The sequence below is a fragment of the Vulpes lagopus genome, chromosome 5, assembly GCF_018345385.1.
Source record: "Vulpes lagopus strain Blue_001 chromosome 5, ASM1834538v1, whole genome shotgun sequence".
Taxonomy (NCBI): Eukaryota; Metazoa; Chordata; class Mammalia; order Carnivora; family Canidae; genus Vulpes; species Vulpes lagopus.
In genome coordinates, this window is record NC_054828.1 from 125,816,263 (window position 1) to 125,831,933 (window position 15,671).

Genomic DNA, 15,671 nt, shown 5'->3' on the forward strand with positions numbered 1-15,671 from the left:
CCAACAACCTCATTTGAGTGTCCGGGATAAGGAAAAGGCACAGAGTGCTGAGAGGTGGTTTTCAAGAAAGCATTTCTCTGGTAATCAGTGAGTTCTTATTTAGGATATTTTTTTGGCTATCATATCTGAGACAGGTTTTTCACTCTGAGCTTCAGTGTTTTCATCTTTTGTAAAACTGAGACTTCCGTTACAAGATTGTTGTAGGATTAAATATGATAATATGTGTAGGATATTTGGAATAGTTCAAATGTTTCCTTTCGTCCCAAAAAGGAAAAATGGGCAACTCTTCACCTAAGATAGTATGTTCTTTAAGCAATGATAAAGTTCTAATTAAAATATACTTAAATATTTGTTGGACTCAAAAATCACATTATTTTTATTTATACTAATGGTTAGATTACGATTGCATATGAAAAAAGATTCACTTGGATTTTCTTTAAATGACAACTATCAGGGGGCCTGGTTGGCTCAATTAGTAGAGCATTTGACTCCATCTTGGGAACAGGAGTTGGAGGGTGGCTCGGTTGGTTGAGCCAAGAGTCATTTGAGCCTCTGACTCTTGATTTTGGCTCTGGTCATGATCTCAGGATCATGAGGTCAAGCCCCAAGTTGGATTTCACACTCAGCAGGGAAACTGCTGGAGATTTCTCTCCCTTCCCCTGTCCCTGTACCCCTTCACCTGCTTGCAAACTCCCTCTCAAAATAAATAAATCCTTGAAAAAATAAAAAGACAACTATGACTGTAGAAACTACAGAATGAATGATTATTGGTATATACCATGTTTCTCTTCCTGCTGGTCCCAAGCAATAGTTCTAAGATGTTTGACCACAGTTTATATCCTTAAAGCATTTTACGTAACAAAAAACTAATCCCATTAAAACTGAGGTTTTTTTTTTTTTTAAGATTTTATTTATTTATTCATGAAAGACACAGAGGAGAGAGAGGCAGAGACATAGGCAGAGGAAGAAGCAGGCTCTATGCAGGGAGCCTGATGTGGTGGTACTTGATCCCGGGACCCCGGGATCACGCCCTGGGCTGAAGGCAGGCACTAAACCGCTGAGCCACCCAGGGATCCCAAAACTGACAGTTTTAAGACTCAGCAGAGTTCAGAATATGAGAGTTTATTTTACATAGGAAACTAAAACATTTTCTAATAAACATCGTTTATATATTCCATATAACAATAATGCCATTCAATCATAAAGGAAAAGAGTTTAAATTTTAGGCTTTATAAAATTTTGTAGTAAAAAGCTGTGTCCAATAATCTTAACATCGTGTTTAGAATATGATATAATGAGCGTGAAATCCTTAAGAACTTGGCAGAACCCAGCAATACCCTTTCCTGCTTATGTTGTCAATGGACAGGTGTGTTTCTGTTTTGTTTTTTTTTAAAGGTGTGACCCTTTTAAAAATGGCAGCACTCTGCTTGAATCAGAAAGTTCATCGGGACTGCCTCTTAAGTCGAGACTGCAGCTCGTGGCCCGCTGCTTAAAGGCACTGTATGACGTTAAAAGGACTAACTTTGGTGTATGACCTCTGGCCAGCGTTTGCTTGCCTCCTACCTTACTAGAGCCCAAGGAGGTACTATCTTGTGTTCTGATGCGGGGGGGGGGGGGGGGGGGGCAGCCTGTTAAAGCTCTATTACAATTAAACAGTCCCAGGGAGCGAACATTAATGATTTACTACAATTCCACTTCCGACTTCGAGAAAAATCTCACTCCATTCATGATCACTTGTGCCATGGAAAGGATTGTAAAAGCTCAAAACCAGAGACAGTTAATCCCGAGGGCCCAGCCAGCAGGGGTCTGAGCCCAGCCGCCACCTGAGGCAGAGGGAGGGGAGGGGAGGGGAGCATTTCTAAACAGGTGTCCACGTGGCTTGTGTCTGAAATACCTTTGGCTTCAAAGTCTCTGAAACAATTGACTAAATTTATAGAAGACCTTGACTTAGCAGTGAGCTTATTTTCCCCTTTGGTTCAGTCATTAGGAGTCCACTTTGTGCGGAGGAGCCGCGCATCCATCACTCAGCCTTTCCCACCGTCGTCCTGTAGCGAAGTACCGTGGCGGTTACCCACAGATTCAAAGCAAGCATGATCACAAATCGCATAAGAACTGAAATCAATCAAAAAGGAAACGTCTGTATGAACACGTACTGTTTTCATGTCCTAAAACAGAATTGCTTCCTTCCCTGCTCTCCGTGGAAACCCGGTTAGCCACACCCCAGCCTGCCCAACGAAACTCGGAACTCTCTTGAACAACTCTGGTTCTAAGTGTTTCTGGGCGGAAAACACTTTACCGTAAGTGACTCGACAAACACTATCCTGAGGAGTAAGATTTATGAGCTTTAACGTATCCTTGTGGTCGTAAAACATTTGTAAGATTCCAGCTAAACCGTCCTCCAAAGATTATCCCCAGATCGCTTTCAGGAACAGCGAAGTATAACTAGAACATTCTAACTCTTTCAAACTTCTAACATGTAGATTTGTTTTGTTGGTTAATTGCAGCTGGACTCTTCCTCCCATAGGGAGAGTCCTTCAGGTCCCCTGGAGGAGACAGACCTGTCTTCCCCTTTCCCCACCTGACCCAAGTTTGTGCTGTGGCCAGAATACTTCCGATGCTTCTCTCAGAGCTGACGGAAGGTACCTAAGCCCAAGACACGGCCTTGCAAAGGGACAAGCCTACGCACCTCACTGCTCTGTAGGCAATATTTCTCAAATACGGCTTATTTAAAGGGTCTACGTGTCAGGGACCTATATCTAGTCTTCACAGAATAGGTGACACCATTTGTTTTGATCATTTTCCAAGTGATACCCAACCTGGGAGTAGACAACAGCCTAAGGAATAACTAAATCCGTTTTTGCATCCATCCAAGTATTTTCCTCCTCCCCCTTTAAAAAAAATCAACAAGGACGTGGGGGTCAGATGACTGTCCGCTCAGCGGACCCCATCCTCACACTCCTCCCAGAGCTCCCGTTCGCTCTGTGGCTGAGCCAGGTGTACCCCACTCGGGACCTTCACGGGGGCTGCTCCCTCTCCCCGTCTCTCACCAACCAGCCCATCTCACTCTTCAAACCCGCTGCCCCAGGTCCCTCTGGCTAGGTCAGATCCCCCCTGCCCCACCCCGAGGTGCTTGTCCTGTCCTGCTCTTCCAAAACACATTTCCCGGCAGCCTTCCGTAGCTAGCTGTGTGGTGGCGTCCCTGCCCCCTGCACCCGCTGCGGCGGCGGCACCCTCTATCCCGGGCGCTGCAAGAAGCAGGTGCTTAGTTCTGCGCGTGGGGGCGGACGCCCCGGGATCGAGCTTGCGGGCCTCCCTGTACAGCGGAGCAAGCTGATGTGTGGGACCGTGAGACCATTTACACATGAAGGAGGCACACGGGGGACAGAATTCCAGAAAGTGGGAAGGAACGTACTGTGCTTACCTGTTAGATCACTGGTGGTCATTAAGGTGGTGATTATTCTTGCTGTAAAAGAAAACAGCAGCATCAACTTGCTGCTCAAGGCATTTTGGTATTTAGCTAACGTCTCTCCATTTTTAAATACAGGAATAATACACGCTAACTGGTTTAAAACGGCTCTGGGGGAGAGAACACTGAGTCAGTACTAGATTTTATAAAACTGCTCAACTCTGGCCACACGTCCTAGCCCAGTGGTTCTGAAGCTGCTCCTAAGAGCAGGAGCAGTGTCTCGAACGTAATTGGGGGCTGCACAGGGAAACCAGGGAGAAACTGAGCCCCACTCCCATCCTGTGGGCCAAGTCCTCCACCCCAAAAAGCAGATTTTGAAAATCCCATTTACCTATGGGGCTTCTGGTAACGTTTCATTTAAAGAAAGGCTCCCATAAGCAAAAACCAATGTTTTTAAACGACTAAACGCCACCCCCTTCTTTTATAGGGGTGTTCTAGGTAAAGGAAACCCAGGCCCAGCAAAGGGCATGGCATGATCTTCCTCAGGGTCTAACTACAACTGTTCCATTCAATTCATTTTTCGGGGACAGCACTTGACCTTGGGAACACCAGGAAGCTGTAGTCACGGTGAAGGTGGACATACGAGGGAGACGTGAGCTGGGAGTTCCAGAACGCAGCCTGCACCCCAAGGCCTGCCTTTCCTAACCCTCCGCCTCACACGTCCCGCATTTAGGAAATTAGGTTTAAAACCAGTTCATTTCTTTCCATCAGGCTCTAACCCCTAGTTTGTCATCTACTCAATGTGTATAAGTACTTGTTAAGCACAGAGCGCCGAGCAAAACCGACGGAAATGTATGTGGGCTCTGAAGATTTCCTACAAGAAAATCTAATATGCAGCATTTCAAGATAATACCTGAAGATAAAATTAGAGAGCTAATAAGTAATATATCTAATTAGCAATTCCAGAAACCATATCTCTACTTCAACATTTCCTAACACTTCAACACTTTAAAACTAAAAATAAAACCCAAGAAGCCTTCATTTTAAATAACTTGGGACACAAAGACCCCCTTCCATTAACCCCTGAGACAGAAATTGGTCCTTTAGGACACAGAAGAAATATAAAGTAGAATGCAAATATCTAAAAGTAGTCAACCTAATTAATGTGATAGCTCTGAATTTTAAAAAATTATTCTACCAAAAAAAAAATTTATTCTACCAAAAATAGCATATATGTATTTTGGGTAGTTCCTGCAAGAATCCACACAAATCATGGAATTCTGAACTTGACCTCAAGAAATATGGCTCCAGAACCCCCTCACACACACACACACACACACACACAAATTATATTCTTTCTCAAAAGTCAGTGCATGACTGTCATTTCTGGAATCTGTTACATCATAAACATTCACATTTTTATTTTTATTTTTATTTTTTTATTTTTTTTTAAGATTCACATTTTTAAAACAAGTTAGTGGATTCAACATAACCTTCTGATGTTTTTCTTTTTTTTTAAAGATTTATTTATTTATTTATTTGTTTGTTTGTTTGTTTATTTATTTATGAGAGACATAGAGAGAGAGAGGCAGAGACACAGGAGGAGGGAGAAGCAGGCTCCATGCCAGCAGCCCAACGCGGGACTCGATCCCGGGACTCCAGGATTGCACCCTGGGTCAAAGGCAGACGCCAAACCGCTGAGCCACCCAGGGATCCCCACCTCCTGATGTTTTTCAAATAAGAGAGGACTGTTGACACTAGGCCAGATCTTTGGAGAAAGGTGTCCTTTTTACTTTTTTTTCTTTAGCACCCGGACTACGGATCTTGCAGAGGATAGAAAATAATCTGCGTGAGGTGAGAATTGTGAACATGCATATGCTTGCAGGTTCTACCTGAATAGCTTCCTGCAGAGGATTCAAGCTTGCGGGGCTACCTACGACAGGTGGACGGGAAGGTAACGGTCTCCCCGGGGACCGCCCGACGCCCACAAATGCGCCGGTCGGCTGGCATCTTGCTCTTACCCGCACAGGTGTACGACGCGAGGCTCCAGGTCAGGGCACTCACGGCTCCCGAGTCCTGGGTCCTCCACAGGCACTGGAGCTGAGCGAACTTGCTGGCTGTGCTGATGAAAGTACTCAGATTCTGTTTGCAGAAGAAAAAGCAGAATAAGAAAAGGGGGTACAAGGTTTATTTGAGGAAATAATGATAGCTGAAACCTTCCCTGATCTGGGGAAGGAAACAGATATCCAAGTCCAGGAAGCACAGAGAATGCCATCAAAATCAACAAAACAGGTCAACACCAAGACCTACTGTAGTAAAATTTGCAAATCCTAGTGATAAAGAAGAAAATCCTAAAAACAGCAAGAAAATAATCCTAAAACCAGCAAGACAAAAGAAGGCCCTAACTTACAAGGGAAGACCATAAAGCCAGCTGCAGATCTCTCCACAGAAACCTGGTAAGCCAGAAAAGAGTAGCAAAAAACGAGCAAGTAAGTCAGGAGGCCCTCGCTGAAAAAAGCCAAAGCCCCGGAGACTGAGCGTGCCTCCGAAGCCACAGTCGGGCAAGCGGTGACCAAGCACAAAGCCCCAGTTGCCGCGACACGCTTGTTCACAGCCCGCCACTTCCCTGCTCGGAGGGCAAGTGATGGGCCAGAGCGGCCCATCAGTGACCACGTCCTCCAGTGCAAAGCAGCGTGGCCACGGTAAAGGCGGGGGACCGAGGGGGCCACCTGGACCCGGGAGGACAGTGGAGAAGGGAAGGGCAGGGAGCGAGCGCTCGCATCCAAGGACAGGGCACCCTGAGGGCTGGGCACAGACAGCTCCGAGGACGGAGGCCAGGTGGGGAGACTGCACCCAGGAGCCAGCGTGGGCACAGGCCAGTGGGGGCTGGGGCGGAGGGGGGGATCGGCGGGCAGAGGGTCAGGTGGCAGGAAAGCCTAGTGGGGCCCTGTTCACTGGTGTCAGGGGCATGGCCAGCGCTGCACAGATACCCTCACAGGGCCTGCTGGGTACCCCACCGACCCGTCTTCCAGGAGAAGATGCCATCTCCAGAATCATGAGGTAGTTCTCTTTGGGAGCATAACCAAGGCCTGGACAGATTTAGCAAATAAAAATACAGGACACCCAGGTAAATCTGAATTTCAAACCAACAACGAATAATTTTTAGCATGAGTATGTCCTGCGCTGTATTTGGGACATATTCAGGCAAAATTCTTCCTTGTTAATAGGGCAGCCCTCCCTGTTTGCTCTCCATAGGTCATAAGAGAGAACATGGAGCCAAGCTCGCTTTCTGGCAAGGGTCACAGACAAGACGCTGGGGGTGGGGGTCGGGGTGGGGGTGAAGCTCATAAACAGGGGCGTGACAGGCAGTGACTGGGAACCATCAAGACTTCTCCTTTTCCCCTTGGGTGGAGAAGTACACTCCAGTCACTCTGGAAAGAAGCCTTGGCCTCAGATGCTTCCTGACCCACCCTCTGAATTCTATTCTCAAACAATGGGATTTTTTTTTTTGCCCTTAACCAAGGAAGGAAAAGAGTACTGAGCTAACCCTTTTCCAAGGAGGGCAAAAAATAGCGGGGGGGTGGGGGAAAGGTTAGAAAAATAATGAGTAAGTGGCCAATACGCAATCGTCAACCTGATAAGAGGCTCTTTAACTCATGTCCACTTCTTCATCCTACTACTGTTGGCAACCCCCCCAGCCTGGCTCTCTATGCCTCCCCAAAAAAGGAAGTCAACAGTGTTGCCAGACAGCTAAGTGAGAATAAGGTCTTTAAACATTTGGATGGGTCTGTGCTCTCATTCCGTGATGCTTTCGTACAGCTGCAACATCAGCAGGTTAAAGAGTGCGGGGCGGCACCTGGAGGGACAGACCCCTGCCCACTCTCTCCTCAGGTGTGACTCACTCACCATGGCCAGGTCTATGATCCACTTCTGCAGGGAAAGGACGAACCACGAGGCCACACATCTACCCGGTGCTAAGGGAGACAAGAGGCTCCACAGGCAGCCCCGACCCCCCCCACCCCCAGCCCGAGCCTTCCCACCAGGACCACAGAGCTTACCCACCACACAAGCCGACCTGGGAATGGGGCTACTAGAGCCTGTCTGATTTGGAAGAGACAAAAATGGCTCAAAAGAACAAGCAGATTATGGAAGAGAACCGCCAAGAGCCCTGTCTGTGGACTGTTGCTGGGGTTCCACCCACCTCATCCCCGACCATGTAGACATCGCCAATGTCATGGCAAAAGTCAAGCATTTACATGAGAAGCTCAACATTATAGGGGAGGCATGTCCTGCAAAACTGGTGCCACGTGAAACTCTCTTCACTGATTTCCCCCTTTCCTGCTAACTCCAGCGTAAATCCGGTTGGTGTCAGCAATGCTGGGACATGGGAGATGGGAGAGATGACAGGGGATTTTTGTCAAGCTCAATGAGGCTATGAGCACAGAGAGCCCAGCTAGCCAAGCGCACACATGAGATAATGGCCAGGAGCCTCAGCTGTGGCCTTGGCAAGTCACCTGCCTTCTTTTGGCCTTGGTTTGCTTATCTGCAAAATGGCCTTAACATTCCTTGTCCCATCTACCTCGGCAATGCCCGGTGGCACACCACAGGGACCCAACAGGTTGCTGTGATTATAATTCATAACATTATTTGAATGAAGGGAGCCACAGCGCCCTGTGTGAAAAGTCGGTAGAACTCGTTCCTAGCAACCTGGTCTACACCAGAACAGCAGCTGGAACGTAGGCAGATGAAATCTTGTTTTTAAAGCACTCTCTAATTCAATTTCTTAAACTAATTTGACCCAATTTTATACTGTTCATTCCAAACAGATACTTTACATAACATTTCACAAAACTTGACCAGGAGCAGCAGGTGTAGCCAACTTCCGAGTGCCTCAAGATGACCTTTTTGTGGGGTTGCCTGATTTACCAAAAAAAAAAAACAACAACAACAAAACAAAACAAACAGAAAACAGGACACCCAGTTAAATTTGAATTTTAGATTAATAAAAATATCTTTCAGTACAAGTATGTCCCGTGGAGTATTTGGGACACACTTTTGCTAAGAAAAATTTCACTGTTAAAAATTCACTGTACCCTCCTCCCTCCTCCACCCTGAAGATGTATGATAATCAGCTCAGGCCATTTCACAGATGCGGCAGGATTAAGTGGCTGCCACTCAAAAGGCTTTCGTGGCTTTTTCAGCAATGTGAATTCAACAAGATAACCGAATTTTTAGAGAGGGCTGAAACGAAAGCCAGGCCCTTGTTCACAGAAGATGCTGCGTGAGTGGGCACACGTCTGTGTCACGGCCGGATCCCCACCAGGACCCTTCTGACGTCTTGGGCATAGTTTTCACTTTGAACAAAGCCTTCGAGAACCCACGCTCGCACACAGACAGGCAGTAGCAAGCAGCCTACCTGGTGCCTTAGGGGCACCGTGCTAGTGACAGATAGTCCCATTACTGGGACTTCAAGTACTCTGGGGATGTTTTTAGGGAAGAAGAAATGTCTCCCTTCCCCTAAAGGATAAATCTGGACGAGGTCACCCTAGCAGGGTGCCTCCACCGCTCAGCACGCCAGCAGGGAGGTGCTAGGTCTACAAGCCACTTGGCTGGCTGGAGCCCCGCTGGCACCCTGGTCTTGGAAGGGAGGCCACAGGGAGGGACTGCCCTAGAGCACCTCTAGGTTGCAGAGGTATCTTCCCTCCCATGGAGTCCTGCATTTGGGATCTTTTTTAGGTTAACCCAAAGAACATCTATCTGATAAGCAGCACACATTGCGAGCAAGTACCACCCCGGTCCCATCTGATCCCTGGATGCTGAAGGATACAGGGCGAGGTAGGGCGCTGCCCCTTTCACGTTCCCGTTGAAGTGGAAGACACAGAGCAGAAGGAGGACGTCTGAAAGAGAAAGGCTGGGGTGAGGCAGGACAGGGTGCAAGGGCTGCTGCCAGCCCGGCCCAGGGGGGACAGGGGACACGGGCGTCCAGGGGCTCCGTTACCTTGTGCGATGAGAATGGGGTACTCCAGGTAGGTGAGCAGCGGGTACTCATAGTAACACAGGTACCGGAGAAACACCAGGAAGCTGGGGAGAGAGAGGGCAAGCCTGAGCCCCACTGACCCGGCAGCCGGCATGGGGGGGACAGGGCCCGGAGCACCCGGGAGCACCCAGGAGCACTCCAGAGCACAGGATGGCTTGCAAAATCCTGGAAGCAGCGGGCAGAGCCTGCAGATGCCAAGAGGGGAGATTTCAAACACGAAGGGTGGACTGGTGATTTCACAGGCCCAGTCCTGGCGGGAGCCGGGCATACTACGCACAGTGTCAAGTCCCCCTTGCAGAGGGCAGGCTGCAGACCAGGCTGGAAGAGACGGGGCTTCCGGCCCCCCCGCTGGCCTGTCTCCAAAGCTAGGGTGCCGGGCAGCCCCTCAGAAGGCCGCACACCAGAAGCCACACAGGCCAAGACAGACATCCGGGGGCGGGCGCTCATGAGGGGCCGGGTGGGGTGGGGTGCAGCCCGGAGCTGAGGAGTTCTGAAGCCAACCAACCACCTGGGTGATCCCTGCGGCCTTCCAGAGTGCGGCCCAGTCAGGGAAGAGCAGCCATCAGTTCCTGAAGAAAATTCTAGCTCTGAGAGGCTGGGGACGTGGGGGAAAGGACCCCAGGACCCCACCAGTCAGGTCCCCAAGAACCTAACTCCCCCAGGTCCTCTTGGAGTCACCTGTGCCATCACCCGGGTTGTCTCCCCAGGTAAACCAGAGCTGCCCTCCCTCATCATTTCCTCAGCCAGGAAGAGGGCTGGGGAGCCTGTGCCCCCCATCCTGTTTCCAACCTAGCAGACACTTCTTGGCTGAGCTGGCGGTGAGGTGGGAGGCTGGCGTCTCCCGGGGGGTGTGGGTCTCCCTAGGCCTGGGCCTCCCTAGTTGTCCTCTTCCCAGGGACCCCAAAGCCCTGCTGCCCTCCAGCAATCTGGCTTTGCGGCTGGTCACCTCTGGGCTTCAGGGGCCAAGCAGGTGCTCCTCCTGGCCCCTGCCCCCCTGCATGGCTTCCAGTCCTGCCAGGCCTCCAGAACAGCACCCCTCTGTTCACCTCTGCAGGGCAGCCCAGGGAAGGGGGGGCAGCTGCAGCCCACCCACCTCTGCAGAGCGGAACACAGCAAGCCTTGGAGCAGACCCTGCTGAATGAATGACCAGCAGGGATACGAGCAGGCTCTGCAGTCTGGGCCGCCCGCACCCACGTCATGGAGGACACACCTCCCAAATGCAGCCAGTGACCTTCAGGAGAGGCGTGAGACCCTGGGACGTCGGAACCGAGACCACTGCCCAGGATCATCCACACTGTCCTCCACATCTTACAGACCACCTCGGGAAACTGAGGCCCCAGAAGCCAAAGTCATAGGACAACTCAGGGAAAAGACAAAGACCAGAGGCTAAATTTCCTGATTCCAGTGGGGTGCTCCCCCCCCCACCCCCGGTCCACCCAGCCTGGGGCATTCCCAGGGAGGCCCAGCTGCCAGGCTGCAATGCTCTCCCAGTGGGACCCAAACGTTCAAGGTCAACCGTCTATCACTTCTGTGGCCTGAGGGTCGTAAGTGTCCTTTTATTTTTAATGTTGCTTTTAATTAAAAACTATATGTTTTTATATGTTTTATGTTTTATATATATGCCAACTATATGTTGGTAAATTGAATTTAAATAAAAAAGATATTTAAAAAATAAAGAAAAAAATTTAAAAAATAATTTAGATACAGGCTTCCGGTTATGGAATGAATATGTCATGGGAATAAAAGGCACAACAGAGGGGGGAAAAACAGTTGAATGCTTGAATGCTCATTACAGTCACGCCCAGTGATGTCTGACCCCCAGCCCCACAAATCTGTTAAAATTCCTGGTCCGCTCCATGGAGTGACTTGAGGTTCTCTCCTCCGCACATAACCTAGAGGTCTGAACAAAAACCACACACGTACCCACAGAGGCAGCAACTCAGGAGTCGGGAGCAGAACCGGGATTTGGAGTGAAGGCTTTTCTAAGGGAATCTTACCCAGAGGCCGGGGCACCCAAGAGCCTAGAAGGCAGCCTGCTGGGCCTGGGGGGGAAGCAGGTCCCCCACCCAGGCTGCCCTGTCTGAAAGCCCAGCCGTGGAAGGTTCCAGGGCAGGAGGATGCCCGGAGGAGGGGTGGCGGAGGAGCTGAGTGAGGCACGGGTGCTCTGAGTGGGGGAAGAGCCCCGTCTCAAGAGGAAGTGGAGGCAGCCTCTGCAGGTGCTGCTAGGCTGGGAGGTGCCCAGCACAGCCTCTGCCAGCCTGCGCCCCACTGCCTCCCTACCGGGAACCTCCCCGGGACACCCAGACACCTGTGCCAGCAACGGTGAAACAGCAGCCTCCCGGCACGGAGCGTTTCCCACAGTCGGCCTGGGGTCCTATCTGGGCTCCCTCCCGCAACAGATGCTGTGGGACCCCAGCCAGTGCTTCCTGCCCCCGCCACCTGCCCCTCACCTGCCCCACCTGCCCCACCTGCCTGGCCTCCTCCTCAGAGCGGCCGCAGTCGGCCCCTTGCTAAATGTGGAGCCTCCTGTCCAGTGCGGGGTAAGAACTAACACTCCGGGCACAGCCACTGGGCTCCCAATCCCCGCGATGGGGACCTAACCTCTCCCTGCCCCGGCTTCCCACCTGGGGAGCAGGGGTAACCGCATCCCTAGCTCACGTGGGTGCCTTAAAAGTGTCACCTAGTCCGGCCCACAGGCTTCTCCCGGAGCCCCCTGCCTGGAGAGCCCTCTCCGTCCTGCGGCCACCTCTTCTCCCTGAAGAGGGCAGGTGACTCCCTCCCCACCACCCCCTCCAGGGCAGACCACGGGCTCCCCAGTCACCTGAATTAGGAAACTGCTCCAAACAGGCGATTATTTATTCTCTTCAGAGACCTGAGGGGCTCTGAAGGCGGATGTGCTTGCCCCATGGCCTGGTCTGGGGTCCCCTGTCCCCTCCACGGGTGCATGAAACAAGGAAGGAATCGGGTGGGTGTTTTTGCAAATTGAAGAAACTCTGAGTTCTTTTTTTTCTTTTTTATGAAAAGGAGAGAGCAAGAGCTGGAGGTGGGGCACAAGAAAGGAGAGAATCTTAGGCAGGTTCCACATCCAGTATGGAGCTCAACCTGGGGCTCGATCCCACGACCCTGAGATCATGACCTGAGCCGAAATCAAGAGTAGGACGCTCAACCAACTGAGCCACCTCGGCGCCCCTAAATTGTAAAAACTTTGAAACACAGACATAAACTGGAAAAAAAACCCCAGCATAATGAGCCCAGGTACCCAGCACCAGCTTCAACAAATAATACTTTGCTACGTTCACCTACGTCACTTCCCTTCCTTCTCTTTGCTGAAGGGTGCAAGGTGCACGCTTCAGGAGGCACTTCTAAAACAAAGGCATTTTCTTGCTGCTTCACACCAACCCACATTAAAGGTCATTTTCCGGTATCATTAAGGTATGGCTTATGTCCTTATGGGCCCAATTCTTTAAAAAATTGGTTTTTTAGAATTAATTTGCTGAGATCAGGATCCAAGGAGGGTGCATGTCCTCTGAGGGGTTGTTATGGCTTCTACTTCCCAGGAGATGAAGGGTCCTTCTTCCCCCTCCCCCCTTCCTCCATGGGGACCCCTCAGGATTCTTTCTGGGGGGCTTCTGGAGGCCGCCCTGCCCCGAGTAGGCAGGCAGGCAGGGCTCACTGGGGACAGTCACTGGGAGGCACTGCCCCCAGCACCCGCTCCTAGCTGGCTCTCACCAGAGGCGGCTGGGGAAGGAAAGGGAGAGGAGGGCAGGGTGTGCCAACCCTTTCCCCCACCCACAATATGGGAGATGAGCCTAGAAAGCAGCCAAACCCAGTGAGCGTGGAGACGGTGGGAGGGCAGGCATGGCAAGGGAGAGAGGCAGGGCCAGGTGACCCCGAGGGCCCTGCTGCTGCGGGGGAACTTGGATGTGATGCTTCACCTTCTAGGCCCCAGGTTCCTACTGTCTACGGGTGAACACAGTCTTCCTCCCGGGGTGTCCTGAGGATTGAGTAAGGCAGTGCTCAGCGTCTGCACACAGGCCCAGCTCTGGACATGGAACCACTAAGATACAGTGTGGCCGGAGGTGGACAGGAAACCCAGGGACCCAGCCCAGGGAGCCCAGATCACTTCCAGCTGGGCCGGGCGGGGGGATGGCGGCGGAGGCCGGGCCTGGACGCAGCCTGGGCGCCCGGCCCCCGCCTCCACGAAGCCCCCCGCGCCGCCCCCTGCGCCCCGACCCCCCCACGCCGGCCCCTCCTGCCCCAAGGGCGGCTTCTGCCGACGGGCAGGGGCAGGCGCAGGAACGTGGGCAGGGGCAGGCGCAGGAACGTGGGCAGGGGCAGGCGCAGGAACGTGGGCAGGGGCAGGCGCAGGAACGTGGGCAGGGGCAGGCGCAGGAACGTGGGCAGGCTCCCGGCCCTCCCCTCCGGCGGGCGGCGGGCGCTCTTGGGCTCCCCCCCACCCCGCACCCCGCACCCCGCCGGCCCCGCCTCCCGAGCCTCAGGCCCCGTCCGGGCCGTCGGCGCCCCCTGGACCCCCTCAGCGCCCCGAGCCCGCGCGGTGGAGGCCTCGCCGATCCCGCTGTCCAGCCCGGGGCCCCGTGTCGGGGGTCGCCCCAAGCCCGCCGGGGGTCCCACTCCCGCCAGCGGCCCAGCTCCAGACGGGCGCGCCCGGGTTAGGACCCCGCCTCTCCCAGCCCCGAGGTCTCTTTCTCCCTCCCCGGCCCCGGCTTCTTTCCAGCCCCGGAGCCCCGGGGTCACGCGGCCGGCGGCCCCGTCCAGGGCGCGCAGTCGCGGGGTGAGAGCGGCGGCGGCTCGCCGGGGGCGCAGGGGCGCAGGGGCGCAGGGGCGCGCCGGGCTCCCGGGTCCCCGCTGCCCGCTCGCCCGCCCCTTCCAGGCTTCCCAACCGGGATCTGCAGCTCCGCTCTTCGCGTTCGCATCTCCAAACCTGGTCAGGGCCCCCACCCCGGATTTCTCACGGACGAGCCGCCCTGGCTCCTCTCTGGCTGGCCGCGGCCCACGCAAGTCCTCCTCCCCTCTCCCTCCTCCCTCCCCCTCCCCCCTCCCCCTCCCTCCTCCCCCTCCCTCTCCCTCCTCCCCTCCCTCCTCCCTCCCTCCTCCTCCCCCCTCCCCTCCCCCTCCCTCCTCCCCTCCCTCCTCCCCCTCCCTCCTCCTCCCTCCTCCCCCTCCCTCCTCCCTCATCCCCCTCCCTCCTCCTCCTCCCCCCCTCCCCCCTCCCCCCTCCTCCTACCCCCTTCCGCCTCCCCCCTCCCCCCTCCTCCCCCTCCAGAGAGCCCTCCGTCCTCGGGGTCCCCCTCCCCCCACGGGTAACTTCTAAAAGCCAGAGGACCCGTAGAATTTCTAGCCCAACCCCTCATTTTGCGCGCGAGGAAGCCGAGACCCGAGAGAAGGGGTGGCGGCGGGGCGCTCCGGGACCATGTGGGTCACGGCGCCCCCGGGTGCAAACGGCCCCGCCCGGGGCCGCGGGGTTGGGCTGTGGGTGCCGGGCGGGGTGGCGGTACCGCCGGGCGTCGGTCTCCGCACCTGTAGAATGGGCGTGCGCCGTCGGCGCGGGGAGCAGCGACTCGCCAGGGGAGGTGAGCGCCCCGGACAGTGCGTCCCGCGGCCGCAGAGCGCAGGGGGAGGGCAGCCGCCCGGCCTTACCCCGCCAGCTCCAGAAGTAGGCTCGGGAGGCTGATGCCCCGCGAGCTGCGCGCCGCCAGCACCGCGGAGATCTGCGGCAGCTTGAGCGCCGCGCACACGCCCAGGGTGCTCCAGTTGCAGAACAGCAGCAGCGGCTCCCGCATGGCGCCCGCGGGGCTCGGGGCTCGGGGACTCGGCGGGGGCGCCGCGGCGGCGGGAAGGAAGCGGCTCTGCGCCGGGCCGCCGGGGGCGCCGAGGCCTTCCGCCTTCCCCGGGCGCCCCCGCCCACGGCCCGAGCCGCGGCCCGCCCCGTAGGGGACCGCGCCCCGCCGGGATCTCCGCCCCGCCCCGCCGGCGCCCCGACCCCTCCCCGGCTCCTCCCGAGTCCTCAGGGTCCCGGGTGCGCTCCGCCGCCCGCAGCCCCGCCCCGCGCCCCCCGCCCCCCTCCACGCCGCGGTCCTCCGAGGGCTGGGTCCGCCCCTCCCGGGCCCCGCCCCTCCCGGGCCCCGCCCCTCCCGGGCCCCGCCCCTCCCGGGCCCCGCCCCCTGCCCCGGGGCTGCGGCTCCGCCGGGCGGTGCTCGCGGGGTGCGG

At 54.6% G+C, this 15,671-nt stretch overlaps 1 protein-coding gene across 3 annotated transcripts; it reads right to left on the minus strand.

The window, feature by feature from the left end:
* Positions 1-1,106: 1,106 nt before the first annotated feature.
* SLC66A3 (solute carrier family 66 member 3) lies at positions 1,107-15,248 on the minus strand. Of its 3 annotated transcripts, XM_041755867.1 has the most exons (8): positions 14,345-14,392; positions 13,379-13,437; positions 9,405-9,487; positions 9,234-9,303; positions 7,313-7,370; positions 5,428-5,548; positions 3,422-3,463; positions 1,107-2,112 (listed from the first exon to the last, which is right to left on the minus strand). In XM_041755867.1, exons 1-8 carry the CDS (start codon positions 14,375-14,377, stop codon positions 2,021-2,023), a joined length of 558 nt encoding a protein of 185 aa, XP_041611801.1. In that variant the 5' UTR covers positions 14,378-14,392; the 3' UTR covers positions 1,107-2,020. The 3 variants fall into 3 exon arrangements, with proteins under 3 accessions (XP_041611801.1, XP_041611800.1, XP_041611802.1); XM_041755866.1 differs by lacking the exons at positions 13,379-13,437; positions 14,345-14,392 and adding an exon at positions 15,102-15,248 and having other exon boundaries at positions 1,107-2,045; XM_041755868.1 differs by lacking the exons at positions 13,379-13,437; positions 14,345-14,392 and adding an exon at positions 15,102-15,248.
* Positions 15,249-15,671: the final 423 nt, after the last annotated feature.